This window comes from Thermoascus crustaceus (assembly GCF_041956765.1).
Source record: "Thermoascus crustaceus strain CBS 181.67 unplaced genomic scaffold VTN00scaffold_6, whole genome shotgun sequence".
Lineage (NCBI taxonomy): Eukaryota > Fungi > Ascomycota > Eurotiomycetes > Eurotiales > Thermoascaceae > Thermoascus > Thermoascus crustaceus.
Genome location: NW_027192532.1, coordinates 176,260 through 197,171, shown reverse-complemented (window position 1 = coordinate 197,171; position 20,912 = coordinate 176,260). Strand labels below are relative to the sequence as shown.

The 20,912-nt window shown below is 47.3% G+C and overlaps 9 protein-coding genes across 9 annotated transcripts; 6 read left to right on the top strand and 3 right to left on the bottom strand.

Moving 5' to 3' along the window:
• Window positions 1–852: 852 nt before the first annotated feature.
• Window positions 853–2,982, bottom strand: VTN00DRAFT_8448 (uncharacterized protein; the record flags this gene model as incomplete). The annotated part of the gene is made up of 8 exons (XM_069435303.1): window positions 853–1,125; window positions 1,186–1,663; window positions 1,710–2,077; window positions 2,126–2,257; window positions 2,309–2,395; window positions 2,464–2,535; window positions 2,590–2,708; window positions 2,766–2,982. The coding sequence occupies 8 exons, from the start codon at window positions 2,980–2,982 to the stop codon at window positions 853–855; spliced, it is 1,746 nt and encodes a 581-aa protein (XP_069285263.1).
• A 338-nt stretch (window positions 2,983–3,320) lies between these two features.
• Window positions 3,321–3,869, top strand: VTN00DRAFT_8447 (uncharacterized protein; the record flags this gene model as incomplete). The annotated part of the gene is made up of 2 exons (XM_069435302.1): window positions 3,321–3,366; window positions 3,424–3,869. The coding sequence occupies 2 exons, from the start codon at window positions 3,321–3,323 to the stop codon at window positions 3,867–3,869; spliced, it is 492 nt and encodes a 163-aa protein (XP_069285262.1).
• Window positions 3,870–4,241: 372 nt separating this feature from the next.
• On the bottom strand, window positions 4,242–4,760 carry VTN00DRAFT_8446 (uncharacterized protein; the record flags this gene model as incomplete). Its single annotated transcript, XM_069435301.1, has 5 exons — window positions 4,242–4,328; window positions 4,425–4,471; window positions 4,525–4,608; window positions 4,662–4,674; window positions 4,725–4,760. 5 exons carry the CDS (start codon window positions 4,758–4,760, stop codon window positions 4,242–4,244), a joined length of 267 nt encoding a protein of 88 aa, XP_069285261.1.
• Window positions 4,761–5,501: 741 nt separating this feature from the next.
• VTN00DRAFT_8445 (60S ribosomal protein eL38) lies at window positions 5,502–6,066 on the top strand (the record flags this gene model as incomplete). The annotated part of the gene is made up of 3 exons (XM_069435300.1): window positions 5,502–5,565; window positions 5,706–5,834; window positions 6,017–6,066. The coding sequence occupies 3 exons, from the start codon at window positions 5,502–5,504 to the stop codon at window positions 6,064–6,066; spliced, it is 243 nt and encodes an 80-aa protein (XP_069285260.1).
• Window positions 6,067–7,513: 1,447 nt separating this feature from the next.
• Window positions 7,514–9,019, top strand: VTN00DRAFT_8444 (uncharacterized protein; the record flags this gene model as incomplete). Its single annotated transcript, XM_069435299.1, has 10 exons — window positions 7,514–7,597; window positions 7,658–7,686; window positions 7,741–7,814; window positions 7,869–8,033; window positions 8,089–8,111; window positions 8,168–8,205; window positions 8,268–8,405; window positions 8,455–8,707; window positions 8,767–8,933; window positions 8,989–9,019. The coding sequence occupies 10 exons, from the start codon at window positions 7,514–7,516 to the stop codon at window positions 9,017–9,019; spliced, it is 1,002 nt and encodes a 333-aa protein (XP_069285259.1).
• A 553-nt stretch (window positions 9,020–9,572) lies between these two features.
• Window positions 9,573–12,200, top strand: VTN00DRAFT_8443 (uncharacterized protein; the record flags this gene model as incomplete). The annotated part of the gene is made up of 4 exons (XM_069435298.1): window positions 9,573–9,700; window positions 9,756–10,936; window positions 11,371–12,100; window positions 12,161–12,200. The coding sequence occupies 4 exons, from the start codon at window positions 9,573–9,575 to the stop codon at window positions 12,198–12,200; spliced, it is 2,079 nt and encodes a 692-aa protein (XP_069285258.1).
• A 539-nt stretch (window positions 12,201–12,739) lies between these two features.
• On the bottom strand, window positions 12,740–13,753 carry VTN00DRAFT_8442 (uncharacterized protein; the record flags this gene model as incomplete). The annotated part of the gene is made up of 3 exons (XM_069435297.1): window positions 12,740–13,393; window positions 13,590–13,669; window positions 13,732–13,753. The coding sequence occupies 3 exons, from the start codon at window positions 13,751–13,753 to the stop codon at window positions 12,740–12,742; spliced, it is 756 nt and encodes a 251-aa protein (XP_069285257.1).
• Window positions 13,754–15,062: 1,309 nt separating this feature from the next.
• VTN00DRAFT_8441 (uncharacterized protein) lies at window positions 15,063–15,528 on the top strand (the record flags this gene model as incomplete). Its single annotated transcript, XM_069435296.1, has 2 exons — window positions 15,063–15,228; window positions 15,290–15,528. 2 exons carry the CDS (start codon window positions 15,063–15,065, stop codon window positions 15,526–15,528), a joined length of 405 nt encoding a protein of 134 aa, XP_069285256.1.
• A 252-nt stretch (window positions 15,529–15,780) lies between these two features.
• On the top strand, window positions 15,781–16,088 carry VTN00DRAFT_8440 (uncharacterized protein; the record flags this gene model as incomplete). Its single annotated transcript, XM_069435295.1, has 2 exons — window positions 15,781–15,854; window positions 15,917–16,088. The coding sequence occupies 2 exons, from the start codon at window positions 15,781–15,783 to the stop codon at window positions 16,086–16,088; spliced, it is 246 nt and encodes an 81-aa protein (XP_069285255.1).
• Between the last annotated feature and the right edge of the window lie 4,824 nt (window positions 16,089–20,912).

The following is a 20,912-nucleotide window of genomic DNA, read 5'->3' as shown; positions in this document are numbered from 1 at the left end:
GAGATTCTCCAGTTTCAGGAATACCCTACTGTAAGTGAGGTCAGCAGGATACTGAAGAGATGATAAGGAGTATGAAATCGTTGCCCAGCTTCGTAGATAACATTGTATGGCGGTAAGATGCTTTGATAACAAGGGCACGGGTAATTACCATCCAGCTGCGCGCGAAAGAGCACACGACTCTACCAATGGAGTCTCTATCCATGGTTTCTTGAGTGTAGAAGGCTCGTAGCTTCCCATACTGATGAGGCTGACGTCAAATGTTGGATTCCGACTCTGAACAGGTATATATATAAGGTATCAAAGTAACCAAGTAGAGCAGAAGTATGTAGGTAGACAAGTGAGAAAACTGATTCAAGGGAGATAGTTATACATTTGTCTGACCAGAGCAGACAGTCTTAATAATAAAAAGCAATGAAGATACGAGCGGAGAAACCAGGGTACTCATCAGCCGTTGATAAGCAACATTCCAGACCGATACCAACTGTTTTGATATACATCTATACACTTCCAAGGTTCCCGACGATGTCAGGCGGAGTTTCCCGCGGGGAGCGACGACTTTCCCGATCACCGACCGCTGTGGCGTTCGGGAAATCCTCGGTCCCGCCTGCCCTTCTCGGCCGATCCTCCATACAAGTTGCAAGATGATATCAGTAGCGCTCAGATTCTTCGCAAATCTTCTCGATGACTTTTCCGGGTTAATTATAGGAGAGCTTGTCGTAACCTCGTGTTCCATAATTAGGCGAATCTAGGAACGTCCAGGAAAAGGCGGGAGCGGTGAAGCCGCCGTTCAGAATCCACCCCCGCAACATGTGATGCATCGGGCCCTTTTCTGTTAGTCAATGCTTGATACTCTTATTCCTCGCTGGCCAGTGGCGGGAAGAGGACGTGCTTCTTGGACTCTCCCCCGTATTCCAGATCAGCACCAAAGGCCGCGGCCGAGAAGTTCCGCTTAGAAGCGTCTGCCGTGTTTATGCGGAGCAGCTCCAGGAGCTCCTGCGACTTACTGGGCATGAATGGCTGCAGCAAGATCCCGGAAATCCGTAGTGACTCGCAGACATTGTAGACAATGCGCTGGTTCTGGTCACGATTCTTCCATGGCTCTGCTGCATGGAAGTACTTGTTGGCCTTGTGATGACAAGTCAGCATGACTTGATAAAGCAAACGGCATGGTTCTATATGACCTACCTTCTCTATTATCACTATAGTCTCACGAAGGGCAGCTCGGGGGTCCAAGCTTTCCATATGCTCTGCAACCTTAGCAGGAGCAGTTTCGAGGAACGACTGGTGTTCTAGATCTAGAGGAGTCGCCGGTGGAAGCTGATCCGATGCAGCAGCACTGACATACGGCCGGAGGTTCCACTTTGCAATACCCATGATCCGGTGTGCCAGATTTCCCAGGCCCCACTGCAGCATCTTCTTGTAGTCCCGGATGATATACTCATTGTCGTAGTCAGCATCGTCAGCCAGTCCCCCCTGGTAGGTCAGGAAGAAACGCATCACATCGACACCAAAACGATCGATGGCAAAGAAAGGATTCACGACATTTCCAGTCGACTTGGACATCTTCTCACGGTTCATAGTCCAGTGAGCGTGAGTCAGCACATTACGGGGCAGGGGCAGGTCAAGCGCCATGAGGAATGCCGGCCAGTAGACGCAGTGGAATCTAAAACGTGTCAGCAAGTTCGGAAATGATGCAGCGATCAACCTACCGTACAATATCCTTTCCCACCACGTGGACATCAGCCGGCCACCCGAGTCGGCCTTCTTGACCCGGAGGGAAGGGATATCCCGCCTTTGTCAAGTAGTTGATAAGGGCATCTAACCAAACGTAGATTGTCTGCGTCTCGTCACCGGGGACTTGAATGCCCCATGTCAATCGCTCCACGGGCCGCGAGATAGAAAGATCTTGCAACCCAGAGGAAACGGACTTAACCACATCTGCCATATACCTATTTGGTGTCACCCATGTTGGGTTTTCCTTGTAGAACTGAAGCAGACGGTCTTTGAAGGCAGACAGACGGAAGTGATAATTGGTTTCTGAGGACCACTCTACTTCCTTGCCTGTTTCCATTGACACCTGACAGATGTTAACAGTAGCTTTTGAAATAGATAATCTTGTGCTTACCATTCTCTTCCTCCCAGTCGATGGATCCAGAGCCATATGCACCGATGATTGAGGGTAAAATGTCTCGTCGCTCACGGAATACCATCCTTCATGCTTATCAGTGTATATATAACCACGGTGGTTCAGCATTTCCTGGGTGCATGGTTAGACTGGTTTTATTTGACAAAGGAATCCGTCACATACCCAGAAGTACTGCACTGCCTCCTTATGCGCAGCATCTGTGGTTCGGATGAAGTGGTTGTAATCAATATTGGTCGCTTTCGCTAGAGCCTACATCTCATCCCAAGATATTTTAGCCAGAGTTCAACTATCGACGGCCTCACAGCGACGGCACTGACCTCGAACGTTTTACAATTCATGTCGCAGAATGCTTGGGTATCCATCTCCGCATCCTGTGCAGCTCGCTGAATCTGTTTCAAACCGTCAACTCCTAATCTGACACATCTAATCTCCAATTTTTATACCTTCATCCCATGCTCATCCGTCCCTGTGAGCAATTGGGCATCGCTCTTCCCAAGAAGCACCTGCCATCTCTTGAGAACATCCGCAATGACCATTGAGTATAGATGCCCGACATGGGGTGCTATAAAGCCAGCACCTGTCAGTATGGTTCTACTATGAGTAACTAATCAAAACTAACCTGCATTGACATAGAATATGGGAGTCGTGATATAGTACGGCTTTTTCGAGCCATCTGCAGAAGCCGCCGTCGCAAATCTCCTAGGCCGGGTGGAGGGCACCAGGCGGGCATGTCTGCAGGACACACATCTCCAAGAGGACCGCTTGGCCGCCAGAAGCTGAGCGGCCCAAGGAACAGCGCGAAATTCTCCCCTTGATATGAGCATTGGAATTGCCATGGGACGAATCCGATTGAGGAAGCGGCATGCGATCTTGTGTTCCGACTTGAGCGGGCCGCGGAGTTCGCTGCTTACCTTCGTTGGTCCAAGCTCCCAAATCTTTTCGCGGGTTCCTGGCCCTGCGCCCGTGACGTGACCAGCCTTATACTACCATGGTCTCATAAGCATAGCATCGCATATTTCCCTCCCCTTTATTTAAGTCATTTCTCACTTCTCAATTTTTGGATATCTTGTTTTCGACATATATCTGTGGAGTATCTGTTTGCAAATATATATACCATCTATCCAGAGAACTACCGCCATCCCCTCCACGCGACACGCGAGAGAATCTATACATCATGGCTGCTGCCGGCGATGACACCTTGACCAAGGTATCAACTGATGGTATGTCTAATCCTTCTATTGCTGTGTAACAGCGGCTAACCTGATACCTTTGTATAGCCGCCACGGACTTCGTACAGTCCTTCTACCCCGCGCTCCAGTCCAACCGTGGATCAATAGCGACCTTCTACAGCCCTGCCGTATCCACGATCCTCTTCAACGGGAACGTGGTCGCCGATGGTGCCGCCGTCCAAGATATCTTCGTCAACCAGATGCCGCCGGCACATTACGAGGTGCAGTCGTTCGACTGCCAGATCATCAACAAGAACTACCCGACTCCGACAGCCACCGGTGTGAAGCGTCCCAGCCAGACCACCGTGAAGGATATGTCTCTCCTCGTTATGGTCAGCGGATACGTGCGCTTTGGAGAGTCGAGAGATCTGCCGCAGCGCGGGTTCAGCGAGACGTTTGTGCTGGTCCCGAATCCGGCAGCGGACCAGCATGCAAAGGGGAAAGGCAGAAAAGAGTGGTTGATTCAGAGCCAGAACTTTAGACTGGTAGTCTGAAGATACCTTGAAAACTTTTGGATATGAAAAGAGACGTTGGCTTGGATGAGGCGATGATACAGGCGTCCCTTTCGATCTACAAGTTTGGGACAGCTCTACGAAATAACCGAATCTGTCGACGTGGCATCAGCAGGGCTGATTGCCGGGATCTTGCCATGATTTACAGAATTTTGGAAAGGATTACTCAGGTTCGAGATATCATTATGTCGAAACGGGAGGACGACGACTGCCGACTGGATCGCAACTTTTTGGTCAAAACCAGACTTTATTCGGGAAATGTGGTATCGCCTATCAAATGAACACGAGTACATGATTGCACATCCATCGAGCGTTGCAAGGTCCAGCCTAATTCCGTGATCCCGCGGGAAAGACTTAGGACCTTGGTGGCGGACGCATGTTCGCCTTGACCCGCTGCAGCAACTCCTCCCGCGTTGCATCCTCGTTGGGCGCAAGATTTCTCTGTGAATAATTTTGTCAGATGTGTTATCTCTAAAATAGCGATGGAGAGGAATTCCGCGATGGGCAGATCACAGAGCCAAAAATGGAAGGACACACATTGCGCAGCCATCTCTTCAATTCTTCGTCAGTCCAGTTTTCAGGATCTATTACGATGTCAATCTCCCATTATTTTAGAAGGAAACGATACGATGCGCACTCCCAGTTGGATCTGGTTCCGCAGGAAACATGTCGCCGCCCAATATGCCCCAGGCGGTAGCGACCGTGACGATTCCAGCGAACCCTAGATGGAGATGTTAGATCAGATCTCTTTGGATATGTATCTACAATATCTACCGAGTAAGAGGTTCTAAAATCGATCAGTCTTCATTTGCGATCACCGATAAGCTGGAGTCATACCTTGGAGTTCAATGCTCTGTCTAGCGGAGTTGGCATTATGTAGACGTAATGGCTTTTTTTACGTTTTGCAAATTCGATGTGTATTGGGAAAAGGCTATATATCTCGTCAACTAAATCTGGGCAGGTATCACAAAGTCATAGAAAGGAGAGTATGTCAAGACCTTCTCGCTCGTTCTGCATTACAGTTGTTCGAAGACCATGTGAAGCCTGTAGCCTGGCTCTTGCACCGCCACCGGCACCGCCACACGATCTGAACGACGGCTGGTAGCACTTCGATGGATGTTCTCACCAAGCAAAGGTCCTTATCATCAGATTTACTTTCAGACTTTGGAGCTGACGAGTTTAATCCATCAATACCAATAGTACTACTTTTATTGTAAGTACTACTGGTGTCGATGTAGCTTTGAGATACGAATATGGAGTACTAGCACCCAGTAGAGATGCTGCAGGCAAACCAGCCACGCCTGCAAAGATCATATAAAGCTTCCTTAATCAAAAATATTCCAGTAAACAACACCTTCTAGCATCTAAGAAAAAAAAATAAACAATGCAAACCTGGATCCTGTTCTCTGTTATCACAAGATTGTTCCCCGCCGTCCGCCAAGCCTGCTGCGCAGACCGCCGGCGCTAAGGGTTTCCGCGCTCGCTAAACCCTAATCCCCGATCCCACACATCGCGGCCCGAAGTCGAAGCTCGAGTAAAGCGAAGTGTCCTCCATCCGCAATCTCACGACCTCTTTCACGACAAAGTCATCCCATCCCGTGTCGACCGCCCACCATGCCTAGCGAAGTCTCCGACATCAAGCAGTTCATCGAGATCTGCAGGCGGAAGGACGCCTCCTGTACGTCCCAAATTATCCCTCCCCTTGACGATACGTGACGGACCGCCTATTGAGGCCGTGCGAATCGAGCCGCAAGGCAAAACACCAGCTGGATGATGGAGCTTATGTGCTGATAATTGCCCTTCTTTCTTCACTTACAGCCGCCCGGATCAAGCGCAACCGCAAGACCAACCAGATCAAGTTCAAGGTCCGCTGCCACCGCTTCCTGTACACCCTCACCCTGAGGGACTCCGACAAGGCGGACAAGCTCAAGCAGAGCCTGCCTCCTGGTGCGTTCCTACCCATGAAGCCTACCCTTCGTTCCCTTCCCGGTTCCCTTTACGCATCTATAAAGCCTGGGTGAATATCTATGGATGTGTACACGATATTGGGGAGATATCTACATCGGGATTATGCATATGGCACAAATGGAAGGAAGGAATACCTGCTGATGTCTCATCCATCCGAACAGCGCTCAAGATCGTCGATGTCTCCAAGGGTGCCAAGAAGAAGACCGTCTAAATGAACCGCTTTACGGATTGACGGCGGTTGGGGTTGAAGAAGAGTGGCGCGTGCAGATGTCGGGTTCATGCTACGATTGAGAGACAAAAACAAGGGAATCAACGGGATGCCTTCCATAATTCCTTCCGTGGGCCGACACAGGAGATGAATGTTAGCAAGGGCTATATTGTATTCGGAACGTTTTCGAGTCTCTTGCCGCATTTGCTTCCTGCGCCTATGACCTATTTATGGGACGGTCTTTAACAATTATTTGTTAGTCCGGACATATGGCAATTGAAACCAGCCAGATATAGGGCGACCTGCAATTACTTTTTTTTTCAATTCCTCAGGGAGCTTGGTCGGGGCTTTCCCGGGGTTGAAATTTCAATGAAAAGAAAAACAGTTGAAATTTTCCATTCGGTCTTTCAATCTTCTAGGCACGGTATATGTGCTCCTCGAAAGGTCTGAGTTGACAGCGTCACCAGAATGGACCTTCTAAACGTCTAAACGGCCAGAATCCACATACAGTAGGTTAAAGGTCCATCCATGGCCTTCTCACCCTTGAGCAGAGAATCTGATGGCCAAAAGCTGGACATTACTGGTTGCTTAGTAGAATTTCAACCTCTTCAGGTTCTGAGAGGAAGACAAACTGCTTCGGCGGCACTTAATTGTCATTCACGAAGATTCCGTAGTGTAATCGCTAGCAGCTGGATATATCGTTGCCCCCGTCTTTAAATTTGACCTGAGCTGGTGTATGTCACTAATGGAGCCTTGAATATGCTATAAGTCCATGGCGTTCGATCTCGAAGATCACATTTGACGGTGGAGTTAAGCTTGAAAGAGACATTCCTCAGCCCCAGCAAAGTTAGTAAGCTAGACATTTCCTCACCATCATATATAGCAAAAGCATCTATCTCGCGCTAAATAAGTCTGTTTATTAGTCAGGAAATGCGTCTTGTGATGTCCCTTAAGCAATTAGCAGAACGACGGATCGTCCCGACACTTGCCTAAGTTTGCTATCAATAGTATCAATAGATGTGTGGTCGGATCATAATGTTTGGGCGCTGGGACAACTCTATGTGCTTACGTCTGATATGCCATTTTGCGGGGAAAGCGCTGTCGCTCCGACCGCTGGCATAAGAGGGTTGTTGACATCCTTGCACTGGCGCCGGTTTTGAACGATCCCAAAACTTGTGGTGCTATCCAAGTGCTAGACAGAATCTAGATGCCACCCCTGCTACCTTGACGAGTTGTTATTTGTCCCTAGATATCGTACCCTTGTCGATACCCAAACACCGAAGTTTTGGAGCAGCATCGTACGGCGCAGTAGTCACCCATCCCTGCTTTACAAGTCGCGAGTCGACTCCGCGCGAAGTCGCGGTCTTAAATATTAATAAATTCCCCCCACGTTCCAGCCCGTCATGCTGACCCATGCAACGCCTGCAAGCAAAGGAGGGGACCCTTCAAAATGGCACAGCTAGAACAGCCGGCGACCACCAATGCGTGTGCTGCAGCCAAGGCAACATCAACAGCTGAAGTCGACGAACTCGAAGTATGTTTCTTCCTTTTGTGAGAGTCGATACGTGGGCCCTAGCTTATCGAGTCTGAACAGCGTCCCGACTCGATCTACGATGACGAACTGTATAACCTGTTCCAAATAGAATCCCGATGATCACCAGATACTAACCGATCTAGCTCATCCTATGTCTCCAGTGTCCTGGACTGGGAGTGGAAACACGGGCGGCGTTATCACAGTTATCAAGCAGGAAGTGTGCCATTCCTCCCATCATGACCAAGCCAACTCTCATGGTAACTGAAGATAGGCTACAGCTTCCCAAATGACGAGCACGAGCAAAATCGCCTTGCCGTAGTGCACCGTATCTTTTATCGGGCGCTAGGAGATCGGCTGTTTGTCGCTCCAATCGACCCCGACGGGCTACGAATTCTGGATATTGGGACCGGAACAGGCATTTGGCCATTGCAAATGGGTATTTATCCTCTTCCTCTGTCTGCAGCAAAATTTCTCGCGCTGAAAGACTTTAGGTGAACTTTACCCGTCGGCAGAAGTGGGACTTTGTGCAACTTTAGAAATCCCGCCGAACTTCCACTGACAGTTTCTTAGATTGTTGGCAATGATCTTAGTCCGATCCAACCGCAATGGTAAGCGGTTCAACCACAACCTTGAAAAAAAGGGTTCGAGCTGCTAATTAAATGAAATATAGGTTGCCTTCAAATGTCAGGTTTCTAGTTGACGACGTGGAAAAGGAATGGGTGGAACCTGAGCCTTATGATTACATCCATTCTCGGTACATGTGCGGAGCAATCCGTCACTGGCCGAAGCTGGTAAGACAATGTTATCAGTTAAGCAACCAACCAGTATCTCCCAGATTTCAGACTGACAAAAGTTAGAAATCTGAAACCTGGAGGCTGGGTAGAGTTTATGGAAACCAACGAGACGCCTTACAGTGAAGACAATTCGGAAACGGCAGACAATCATGTGATTAAAATGTTGACGCTGCTGGCGAAGGCATGCAACAAGATTGAGCGCCCGTTGGGTCCAGGTCCATCCTTGAGAGGCTGGGTTGAGGATGCTGGTTTCACAAACATCAGTCAAGAGATCTTCAAAGTACCCATTGGCACTTGGCCAAAGGACCGTAGACTGGTAAGTTAATCCACTATTTGATGCCTGCTCTTGCTGCTAAACGAATCGGGACTATAAAGAAGGAGATCGGAGCTTTAATGACCCTTGACATTGCTGAAGGGGTTGAAGCCTTTACCCTTGTCCCCTTCATCGAGGTGCTGGGCTGGTCCAAGGAAGACTTGGCTAGATTGAATGAGAAAGTACTACAAGATCTGAGGAGAACAGACCAACATATTCTATACGATGTGTGAGTCTTCATCTCTGGCTATACATGTACATCGACGTATGCTAACAGGGAACAGCCACGTAGTGACTGCGCAGAAGCCGGCATAAAGCCAACGGTGGCCGTGGGACTCGATGACTCGAACAGGAATCCAATCCGGGAAGACGACAGTGTATTATTCCCCTTTGGACACCATGAGAGGGTCTCCTGAAAGTCGCAATGCATGGTTTTAGCGCCTATTTTTGTTCACTATTGCTTTTTTTCTTTGTTCTTTGAGGCTGCGGATCAGCGTAACGGAATAGTAATAATATTTCAGTCTCTGCTGCATGCAGATGTACAGCTGATGCTCTGAATGTGGTTAGCCAATAAGAAGACAGGGAGAAGCCATGCTTCCTCTCGACGTTCATGGTTCGCCAATCAAAATCATGGGAAGTGGAGACGGAAATCTCTCCATCGTCGGTGACCTTTTTCCATCGATGAAGGATCGCGACTCCCGTCTTGCCTGGGTGCAATATAGCTCAGCTCCTGCGGAGGATTCGGGAAGGTGAAGCCTGACGATCCGTGCTACGGAGTAGGCGAGAAGGTCGGCCAAGATTCCTCCTTCAATTTGTAATATTATCAAATTCGTTCTCCAGCAGAATTCTTGGGCCTGTCAGTATCGAAATGCATCTTCCGTCTTTGCAGGCTATTCTCTCGCTGGGATCGTTACCGTCTCCTGCTTCCGCGACGTCGTCACTTCCTGGCGCCACATCTTATGTTGCCCCGGCAGGATTCCCAACATCCGCTTTCTCGTAAGAAGCTTATATTATAGTATCTATTTTTAAATTTCCATTGCTGATCTTCTAGTTCTTACCATTACTTGCCCGCGAGGCCGACTCAGGAACCGCAGCCCGCGCTCTATGATCCTGTGTTGAACATCACTTTCCCGTACAACTTGACCAATCCAGATACCATTCCCAAGGAGAACACGGATCCAGTCTACTATCCTGTTCCGTCGAGAAATCTTTCAAAGGTAGAGGCACGAGCTTTGGTCAAGAGCGTAATCTCCAATGTTACGAACATTGTCAATGCGGACACACCGGCCAGCAACTGCGCAAAATGCATGAATGCACTTGCTGCTGCCAAACCAGCTGCTTTACTAGCACCGTCTCTGGTCCCGGATGCTATTGTCTCGCTATGCAAAACATTCAAGTTCAAATCGAAGTCTTCCTGTGAACAGACCTATGCGGCTTCCAACTTTGGAGCAATCTGGACTCAAGTCCTGGCTTATGCGGATGTCCAAGGCCTTGATGGGCAATACATCTGCCATTCTCTCAGCCGCAGTTTCTGCAGTGCGCCCAAGACGAGTTCCCTAGATACCACTGGTCTCTTTCCGAAGCCGAAACCCGCGAATCCCCGCCTGCCAAAAGCCAGCGGGAAGCGTGTCAAGGTGGTTCACCTCTCCGACTTCCATCTGGACCCGCGGTACTCCGTGAATTCGGAAGCAAACTGCACATCGAGTCTGTGCTGTCGATCGAATAACCACAATGTGCACTCGTCGCACGGTCAGGTCCTCCTTCCTGCCAACCCTTATGGGTCATTCAAGTGCGATACTCCTTATGACTTGGCTCTGGCCGCACTGCAGGCGATAGGTCCTCTGACGGGGACCAAGAAAGGGAAAGGCGAGGGATCCCTCGGTTGGACTATCTACACGGGAGATCTCGCATCCCATGATCCTCAACCGGAACTATCCATTGCTTATACGGAGTACGCTGAGACGAGCATCTACGGAATGTTCAAAACCTATCTCACTGGTCCCGTGTTTGCCGCGTTGGGAAATCACGACACTAGTCCTGTGGCGATCGATTCGCCGCACAGTCTTCCGGGTCCCCTGGGGGGGCAGCAGAGCTGGAATTATGATCATGTTGCGGGGCTTTGGCAGCACGAGGGATGGATCAATCCGGAAGGGGCGAAGCAGGCGAGGACGCATTATGGTGGTTATTCAATCAAGACTCATTATGGTTTGAGGATCATTTCTTTCAATACAGGTAAGTTCCGTACTGCACTGCGGTCTCTACTGGAATGGTCGTTGCTGCGGTGCTAGACTCAGGGGCAGGATTTGATGCTGCTCTTTAGACGAAATTGCTGAGAGCTCAGTACCGACACGGAGTTCAGAGACTCGTCCTGAACCGGGTTTAAACTTTTTATTGTGTTTGACTGACTACCTAGGTACCTTCTTAATGACTATGCAGGCTATCGAGATCCAATACGGATCTATATGAACGGTTATGGAACTAATTTTTAAGATGTTGAAACGCTGTAAATCAACTTGGTCCATCAAATTGCATTCATATATACTGTGGCAGAAGCGAGTTCCAAAGGATGGCATTAAAATCTATGCTCTGTTTCTGGTGCCGCAGCAATGATTATATCAGGATGGACTGCAGAGAAGCAGTTAAATCTAGGTGCTAACTGCGAGCAGACTTCTGGTACAAATCCAACTTCCTAAACTTCATCAACACAACAGACCCGGATGTCTCCGGTACATTCTCATGGATTATTTCCGAGCTTCAACAGGCAGAAGATGCAGGAGAGCGAGTCTGGATAATCGGCCATGTGCTCAGCGGGTGGGACGGCACGAATCCGATGCCCAACCCGACAAATCTCTTCTACCAGATCGTGGACCGGTACTCTCCTCATGTCATTGCCAATGTCTTCTTCGGCCATACCCATGAAGATCAGTTCTTCATTTACTATGCCAACAACGGCACCGTACAGAATGATGACACTGCCTTGATGACTGCCTGGATCGGGCCAAGCGTCACGCCCTTGACGAACCTGAACAGCGGGTTTAGAATGTACGAAGTCGACACTGGAGACTTCAACATCTACGAAGCGTACACGTTCTACAGCGATGTATCCGGTTATCCGTACCTGAACGAGACCGGACCAACATTTAGTTTCGAGTATTCGACCCGTGCTACCTATGGTCCAGCGGCTGGATGGAATGACAATGACCCCTTGAACGCGACGTTTTGGCACCGGGTTACGGAGGCGATGGAGAGAGATATCTCGCTTGTTACCTTGCATAATACGCTACAAGGGAAGAAGAGCGTGAAGAGCCCGAATTGCACGGATGCAGCCTGTCAGAAGGCGAAGGTTTGCTATATGAGGAGTGGAAGCGTTGCACTTGGGATACAGTGCTTACAGGGGTGAGTATACTTTCCATATCCCTTATACACAAGTAGAGGATGATTCTTACGATTTTCTAGGTACGGATCTGTGCAGAGTGCTTTCAAGGTCTCGTCATGAATGACTAAATCTATATAAATATGACGGGTGAGTATTATTAAAGAGAGATTTCGAAAAGGAAATACACAAGAGTCGTCTCATTTAATGCTTCTCAATGAATGGGATTTGGAGCAGTAACTTCACCATCGTACGTGATTGATCCTTGAGATGGGTCCTGGTTTATGTGGCAGTGAATGCTGGTTGTGATGAATGAGGACCATCGGGGGGCGCTTTCAACTACCGTTTTTTTTCACCGGATACTGGTTTATATATATGTATTGTGCATGGTTTACACGCCTTTTTTTATTATGATAGGGATGATAAAGTATAACCAACAAAGGACAGCAAAAATTCAAAACCTTAGCTGTATATTATCTCCGGCTTTTTGTTTCTCATCCAGGCTTTTTGATTTCGGGCTTCTCCTGGACAGCAGCAATTCACAATATTCAGCTCAAGTGAATAACAGGAAGCCCAGTTAATGGAAACGCTTTTCCCTCGTTGTGAAGTCCAACCTCTTCATACTATCCATAACGCCCGTCACCCTTCCTTCTTTCTCTATTCTATTTCTCATCTCTATACGGCACCTCCACATAACCCTCAATCCCAAACCTTGCAAGCTCCCCATCCACCTTCTCTCTCCCCAAATCCACCCTCCGCAACTCAAACTCCCCAAAGAAATTCGGCTCCTCGCTCACCTTCTGAAACCCCAGCCCCTCAAAAAGCGCCAGACTCCTTCCATTCCCCTGCCCAATCTTCACGCTCAGACACTCCAACCGCCACGGCTTCGGCACCCGCGCGACGGATTCACTCGACGCCGCAGAAGTGATATTCCCATTCATGAACTCGTCCAGGATCTGAGCCTCATGGTCGACGATGTACCTGAGGAAGGTGAGTAGCGATGCGCGGCCGAAGCCTTTCCGTTGATTGTGTTTTTCGGCGATCATGAGCTCCACTTCGCCGATGATTTGGGGGGCGGAGGAGTCGCCGGCTTCGCCGTCGTCGACGCGGAGGAAGAGGTTGATGTCGCCGAGCATTCGGTCCGCGCTATCATCTGACTCCCTGATTGCGTATTTCTGTTTGGCTTTGGAAAGGGGCTCAGGGAGAGGTTGGCAGACGATGAAGGTCAACTTGTCCGCGTCGTGCCGCCAGCTTTGCTGCATGGCGTATTCTTCCTCGAGAGAGAGGGGCTCCGAGGCGGTGGCGGTTTGGATTTCCTACGTTTTGTTTGAGCAAATTTTATCTTTATCTTAAGGTGGGTACTTTGTACAGGACTGATGGAAGGGAATATTGATCGCATAATTTAGGTAGGCAGGTATGGCTTAGGTATGCATTAGGTAGGTACTGCGTGGGGCGGAACATGGAACATGCAACATGGACATCTCATATGTTTGTTAGGAAATAGGTACACACCTCATCCTTCATCCACACATGATACCTCGGAACATGCCATTTCGAGTACGGGACGAGGAGGACCGCGGATGTGGATATCGCTGCAGGAACAACCCCCCGATGTTAGTTGCCTTTCCAATTTCTTTTTCTTGGCTTGGCGCACCGGTGTTGGCGTTGATGAGCATTTCTTAGTAGTTTTTTTTTCTCCAAGCTCGTCACTTCATTAAATCACCCATTCAATTCATACAAAATACCAATTATCGATTTGTTTCTCTTCGGTTCGAGGTCTCATACATCTTTCAATGCCTGCTTCGGAAGGTGGATAATGATTGTGGTTGCAGGAATAAAGCGGGCCAAGCTTTTCCGGAAATGGGTCTTGGCGGGGAAATCTTCCGACGTCAGTCCATCTATAACAGCTTTTTCTGTACATCCGATGCACTTTGGAAGAACTTGCAAGAGTTTCAGGTTTATTTTTTCTGCGGTTCTCTACAAGTCAAATTTGCTAACAGATTGGATCTTCATTGGGAAGGATGCAACGCAGACTTGCAGACTCAAGGCATGCTCGTCTATTTCTATCTCCTATGCAAAGCTGGACTCCTGTTCTGCATGAAGGCCCTGAAGCTATAGAAGGGCTTACGTTCTCTACGATTGTAACAAGTCAGCTTGCCACCGGCAACGTGCCAGGGGTTGGAGTCTTCTCCGTTTCTTGTGCTGTCTTTCAGATACCCAGCAGCAGAATTACAGCCTACCTAATATCTTGAATCTTACTGGAGAAATCCCATGTCCCTGTGGTATTGAAATTCATGGCTCTATTTCACATAAAAGTTCTCTTCGTTTCGGACATCCTAATATATGAGGGGCCGCCTTCATGGATTTTCGATGTTTGATTCCCTCTGAATTTGAAGCTGTCCGGTACAAAGAGGAGATATATCTCGTCTCGTGGTCTGTATATGTCCATCCAACGTCAATTTCTTTTCCAATTTCATGTGACAGAGTTGTTTGCATACGAAGCAGTTGTTTTCCACAGATACCATCTTGAATGGATAGATTCTGTTTCCGGATTGTGGAGTTTTCTTTCTCTATATGAGCAAGTGTGCCTCGTTGTCTCCCTCGATCTCGCGTCGAATTTTACATGTTGGTTGATTCTGTGCCGGTCCTGTCACATGGACAAATGTGGATGTTTCGGAACAAGAGCAGCAACGTCCACCAGTTCTGTGGCTTTTCCAACAAAGCACGTGAGAATTCCTGCTCTTTGAATTCGATTCCTTCCCTATCAAGATGACATGTTTTCATTTGTGCGTTGCTTTGTCGTCCTCAGGCTCCTTGCAGTATCTTCGTAAGTATTTATACCCCTTCTGTCTCATGAAGAAGCCTATCTCTACAAGGAAAAACTGTCTACAAACCGGTCTACAAATTTTGTTTTCCAACATGTACACGACAACTACTTCTGGAACTTGTCTTTTCCAAATCGTCACTACGCGTTTATATCTAAAGATGGCATCAAATCCAGAGCAGTCCGTTGAACACAGTCCTCCACAGCCAATAATACTCAGGATTCCTCCTGAAGTGCGACAATGCATCTTCGATCATGTTCTGAATTTCCGCAAAGAAATCCACCAATCTCACTGGCCCCTGGGAACCGGCGATATAAATTTAAAAGGTAGCTCGTCAGCTGGCGCCATCTGGAAATTGCTAGTGCTAAAATCGACGAATCTACGAAGAAGCCATATCGTATCTATACAACGACAACTGGATCCGTTTCATCCCCAATCTTCCTCAGCGATCTCCCCCAGATTCGGTTCCCGAGTTCCCAGAGCTGGATATTCCTCCCGACTGTTTCCCACGCCTTGAATATGTGACTATGACTGCGTATCGCAATGGCCCTTTCGCTGCTGGTATTGACCACTTCCTAAAAGATGTCGCACCGAATCTGACGTTGTTAAGGAAATTTGCGTACTGATCCCGAAAATGAGTATCTTAGGTTTCCCCCCTTGCGCATGATCCGAACCCACGGAAGATACTACAAGTCTAGGGTACTGCGGCTGTTACGAGACCCTGATCAAGACAGAGAAGCTATGTAGAGACCTCTACGGTCAATTGAAGGACTTGAAGAACTTGAAGAAAAGGCACTTGGGAGAACACAACCGGGGTGAGGACCCTATCGAGTTCCGCTTCATGGGGGGTCCTACTCATTATGGCACCTCGACACAGGATGACACCTCAACGCAGCCCGTTGAGCTTGATTGATATCCTCAAACCGACAGCGCGCCGGGTAGAGTCTTTAAGGTATACGACTCCCTTATGTTTGCTCACCTGATCGTTCTACTTCAGTATTTTCTCGGCTGTAGTGATTGCGAGAAGAATAATGATAAGATGTGCTATTTCCATTTTAAAATTGTCGAGCAAAAGACGGATGAGAATCAGGACCTGGTGCTGAAGCATGTTCACTTTACTGGGACCCCGAACATTCGGAAGCTTTCTGCTATGGCGGAGGAAATCCGGGTAGAGAGAACAGGATGAAAAAAATGCATGGGTGTTGATCTCCTCTATTCTCGTGCACTATGTGCTGTTTTTTTTTAACCATTGCAGCACGGATGTTCCTTTACACCCTTGCTGCACGAACTGCCCCCCCTCCCCTCCCTCCCAATTTTCTTTTATTCTTAAAGACTGCAGGCGACTCACATAGTCAACACACAGACCAAGAATGAAGACCTCAGTCTTTTTTTCAGAAGCTGAGGACTAAGTTGGGATGATTTGGGAGCGGTACAAACATGCTATATACAAGAGAGATAGCTGCTGGCAGTTTTACAATGGATTGAACTAGGTATGATATCCTCCTAACAGTAAATTGGTGACTTTTTCGCTGTATTTATATGAATTTATCTCGATATGGTTCATCAGCAAGAACCTTGATAAGCGACGCTTCTTTTCTTACATTCCTCTTCTTCAGTTTCTGAAACTCCAATTTGCTGGAGAGAGAGAAGGTTTATATCATATATACCGAGTGGTCGCTAAGAGACAACTCCATATGGTACAATCGCAGGGCATACATGACTCAGTTAACTAACTGATTTGATCAGTGCCTCTGTTCAAACCCTGGACAGACAGCACCTTGGAGAAAGAATGCTCCGATGGCCTAACTTGTCCAGTTAAGGCCCAACCAGTGGAGATAACTAGTACCTTTGCAAAGATTTCATTGATACTTGATTATGCCCCTTCTCAGGCACGGTCCAGTTAAGCCGAAATCGCTATTATCCAAGAATCTCATCCCCAAACTCAGGAACATCTATTTATGCTATTAACAAAACTCCGGAGCGTACAGTACCAACTGTGGTTCACTGCCTGATATTATTACTAGAGGTTTTCATCTGGTGTGCTTATCTTCTTCTATTTATTTCCTTTGGCCTTGATCAAGACAAACCAGGATCAGAAACAAGGGTCCGGACAAATTTACATTGATGATACTGATTCGATGGCGGAGCAACTATGGTTTTCAGATGTAGGGGGATATATTGCGGTTGGACAGGACTAATTATATACTATTAATATGCGACATGGTACAAGATACGGAGGAAACGGTCAACCTTCTTCGACTTCCATTTCCTTCTTTCTGCGACCTTGAAGTAACTACCTTGTCCAGTACCACATTTGAACTGAGAGGGGAAACATTTACATCAGTTTCTGACTGCCTTTGGTGCATTGAGGCTTGGGTGTAGGAGCTGTTGCGGCCTGAACTCACTCAAGTCATGACTGAAGTGGCATGCATCTTCTCTGAACTTGCTGATGCAGCACAATCCCTTATCGATAATAAACTTATTGCGATGTATGAAAGTTTCTCCACTGCAAGATGGGACTAGGGAGCTCTTAGTGCCACCAAAGAACCTCCAGTTCAGGAATATATTTGATATCTAGGCCAGCTCTCCACGATCGAAATAGGAGAAAGATCTGGTAAGTTCTACGCTGACTGCAAAATAAATACATAAGTTTTGCTGATATGATTAGAGATATAGAAGGCGCTGTGTTATCATCCAGGCTGGGAAGATTGTGGAAGTTGCGCACATATACCCATTTTCTATGGACTTGGTGCTCTGAGAGTTTAATTAAACACCTGGCAGCAAGTTCTCACACTACATACTTTGTCGCAAGTCTAATCTTTTCAAGGTGGAAAAAACCGATATAAAAGGCTTTCCTTGGCACCATTGCTGCGAGCCTGGAAAAAAGAAATGATGGGAGATATATCTTGAATCTTTACTGGATCGTCTTGTCTGTCGTACTTGATGTCCCCCTTTCCATCCTAATAACTGCAGAGCATGGTACTCTCTTTCTTCCATCTACTATCCAAGCTGAGGGTCAAAATTCATATGGATGTTTGTGCACAACCTCAGTTGACTTCAATTCAGACAAACGAGCATTCTGGTGGGATATCAACCAGCTTCTTGAATTATGAGGACGCCAAAGTTGAAAGTCAATGAAGAGATGTAAATGATGCACTTATACTCTCTTTCTAGCCAGAATAATTTCTTTTCCAACTCTATATATGTGCACACGATGATTGACATGAAGAGAAAAGACAGGATTGCCTCAGAAAGGAGAAAATATACAGACAAGTGTGAAATACATGTCACTAATAACCTCTGGGACGGCTCATCCTTTTTAGATAAAGTCATAATTTCTAGTGATCTGACTAGGAGAGGCAGCCTACTTTAAAGAACCAGTGGCGCTTCTAGACCACAATGTTCTATCTTTGGTAGAAGGTAGGGTCACAATTGACCCTAATGGTCCAGCACTTCGCGATTTCTTTCCATATAAAACGACTGGAACATGTCGTTTTCTCTCGTTGCTGCCTTGGGAGATCTGGTTCTTATTCTGATCGACTTCAGAAAGGATGGCAGATCTATCTGCGTTGAGGAAGGACGTAACAATTTATTGGGGCGTTGAGGAATGCCCACTCTTGCTGTTTGATAGATGGAAAGGGCAAGCCGTTCCGGATTACATATGGTCAGGAAGATACCACCTTGATTGAGATCGGAAATAACCAGGAGCAGGACCTTCTCTCGAGGATATTATGCCCGTTCAAAAGAGATATAACATACCAGCCTTGAATTGGGCATCGTATAGCCTGATTCAGGAGTTTGAAGCTGTTGGCAAACATCTCAACGCGTTGCCGAATTTCCAAGCTTTCTTACAAAGCGTCAGGGCATAGTCTGCGTAACCTCGCAAGCAAACCTTGGGATGTTTTGCTGTGCCAAGAATGAACCAGCCATTAATTGAACAAGCAATACCAGCATCGGCAAACAACATTATTCTAAGGAGCAGCGACTAGCCGACGTTAGTTGTCGAAACCGGAAAGTCAGGATCATCTACTGCACTCCACTGAGATGCAAAATGGTGGCTAGAAGAGAGTCCTGTCGTCAAGTTTGTGATTCTGTTAGATATCAATGTCTCTCAGAAGCAAAGCTGACGCAAGTGACCAAACCTCATGTTTCAAGAAGTTTAAGATCAAACGCCATAATAACTGCAACGGTCAACATATCCAGGAACCTGAAATCGACGAAGAGGTAGTCATATTCGGCCCATAACATTCTTTCAGGCCCTAGCAGGAGCAATTCCCAATATATCTATTGAGAGGACGCCGCAGAGTTTTGCTTTCAAAACGCATATCGCAATCTATAATTGAAAAGGGTGCTGCGACTTCATTTTTCCATCCAGGCGAAAGTGGATGAAGTCCAAAGATTTATACATCTAGGCTAGATTAATTGTTAAAGATGTTATGCTTTCTGGTTCTTCTATTTGTGAGACAGGTGTTGAAATGAGACTCAAGTATGGGCAAAATGAGAAATATGATGGTTTTGAAAGACGACCCAGATGGAAGGGTGATATGGCTGGACTTCGATCGAGCACAAACGTTACTTGGGGAAGAGCTCCCATAAACCTGGTGGACATTCTCTCTGTTTTAGACGTATTTCCTGTGCTTTTCTCAGATTTCGTTTTAGAATGCTTCCTTGAATTGAAGGTTGTATTACATCCTTGTCAACACAGAGTTGCGATAAGGGGGAAATATTTCCAAATTCTGAGCCCCTCGGGCTGCTCAATTGAACAAACCGCATTGTATATATCAGTTAGGTCACCCATTGTCGCTCGCAACTATAGACTCTTATATTGGTAGAGGGGGCTATCTAATACTGCCCCCAACCACTGATATGTTCGAAAGACAAATTTTCCAAGTATATTGGTCAAGAACGACCTAAACAAGGGCAGCAGAGTAGATGTTCCTGCCTCTTGTTATTCTTCTGGTTTCCCTTCTTCTCTTGGCCTCTACCCACATCTCTGCGACATTGTTCAATTCCGTCGCTTGGCTCTTGCCTTCTCACCTCTGTCTCTGCAAGAACATTCCGTTTCCTATCTCTTCAATATCATTTAATTCCTCATGAACGCCCCACCCAGAGAAGAAAGGCTTGTCTTGCTGACCGCATAGCGCGTGTTCCATACCCTACGCAGCTCCATGTGACCATATACCATGCTTAAAGCAGTGCTAAAGCTACTCTGTGGTAATCAATGTCCATCTATCTATGGGGAATGCTGTTCTGAGCTACACTTCTGGCAGACTTGCAGGAGCAAGAAGATCAAAAACTGCAAGCTTGATTTAATCCTAGGTCAGGTTTACAGAGACATCAATTTGGACGAGAACCCATGTATCTTCCCATCTTCCCCGCTACACAGTACACTGCCTGCACAAGTCCCTCCAATAACCCCAATGCACAGACATGTCTCTTCGCTTTGACAATCTCCAGTTTCCATCCAGCAGACTGAAAGTTCAGAGCAGCCATCGCCAATAACAACAGGGTGCCCACAGGTTCCAAGAGATCTTGTAGGCTCATCCCAGACTTCATGACAAATTTACTGATGAATTCTAGTACATCCAACAAGACGAAAAAAGTGTGTTTAAGGGAGATGACTTCCGATTCCTGCATCGCAGCGACCACCATGTCATCTAAGCCGCTAGCAAATTCTTCTTCTCCCGGCTCACCAGTGATGGAAACTAACACATCAAGCCCGTCTGCATTGAGCCAGTATCTAATCTGATTATATTAACTGACATCCAGACATTGTCATGACACAGCTTAGCAACTTTCGTAACCTGTGGCGGGAGTACATGATAACGTTCCTGGATCATCACGTCCAGTGGGCGAGGCCCTGGGTGTTTAAACAGTTTTTTATATGGTTATAAGAAGCTACCTAAGAAAATTTCAGACAATGAAAAAAGGAAAATTCGGAACAGGCCTACAACATATCCTTGAAGAGGTCGAACGGCACCTTGCCCCCCCCCCCCCCTCCCTCCTCGTC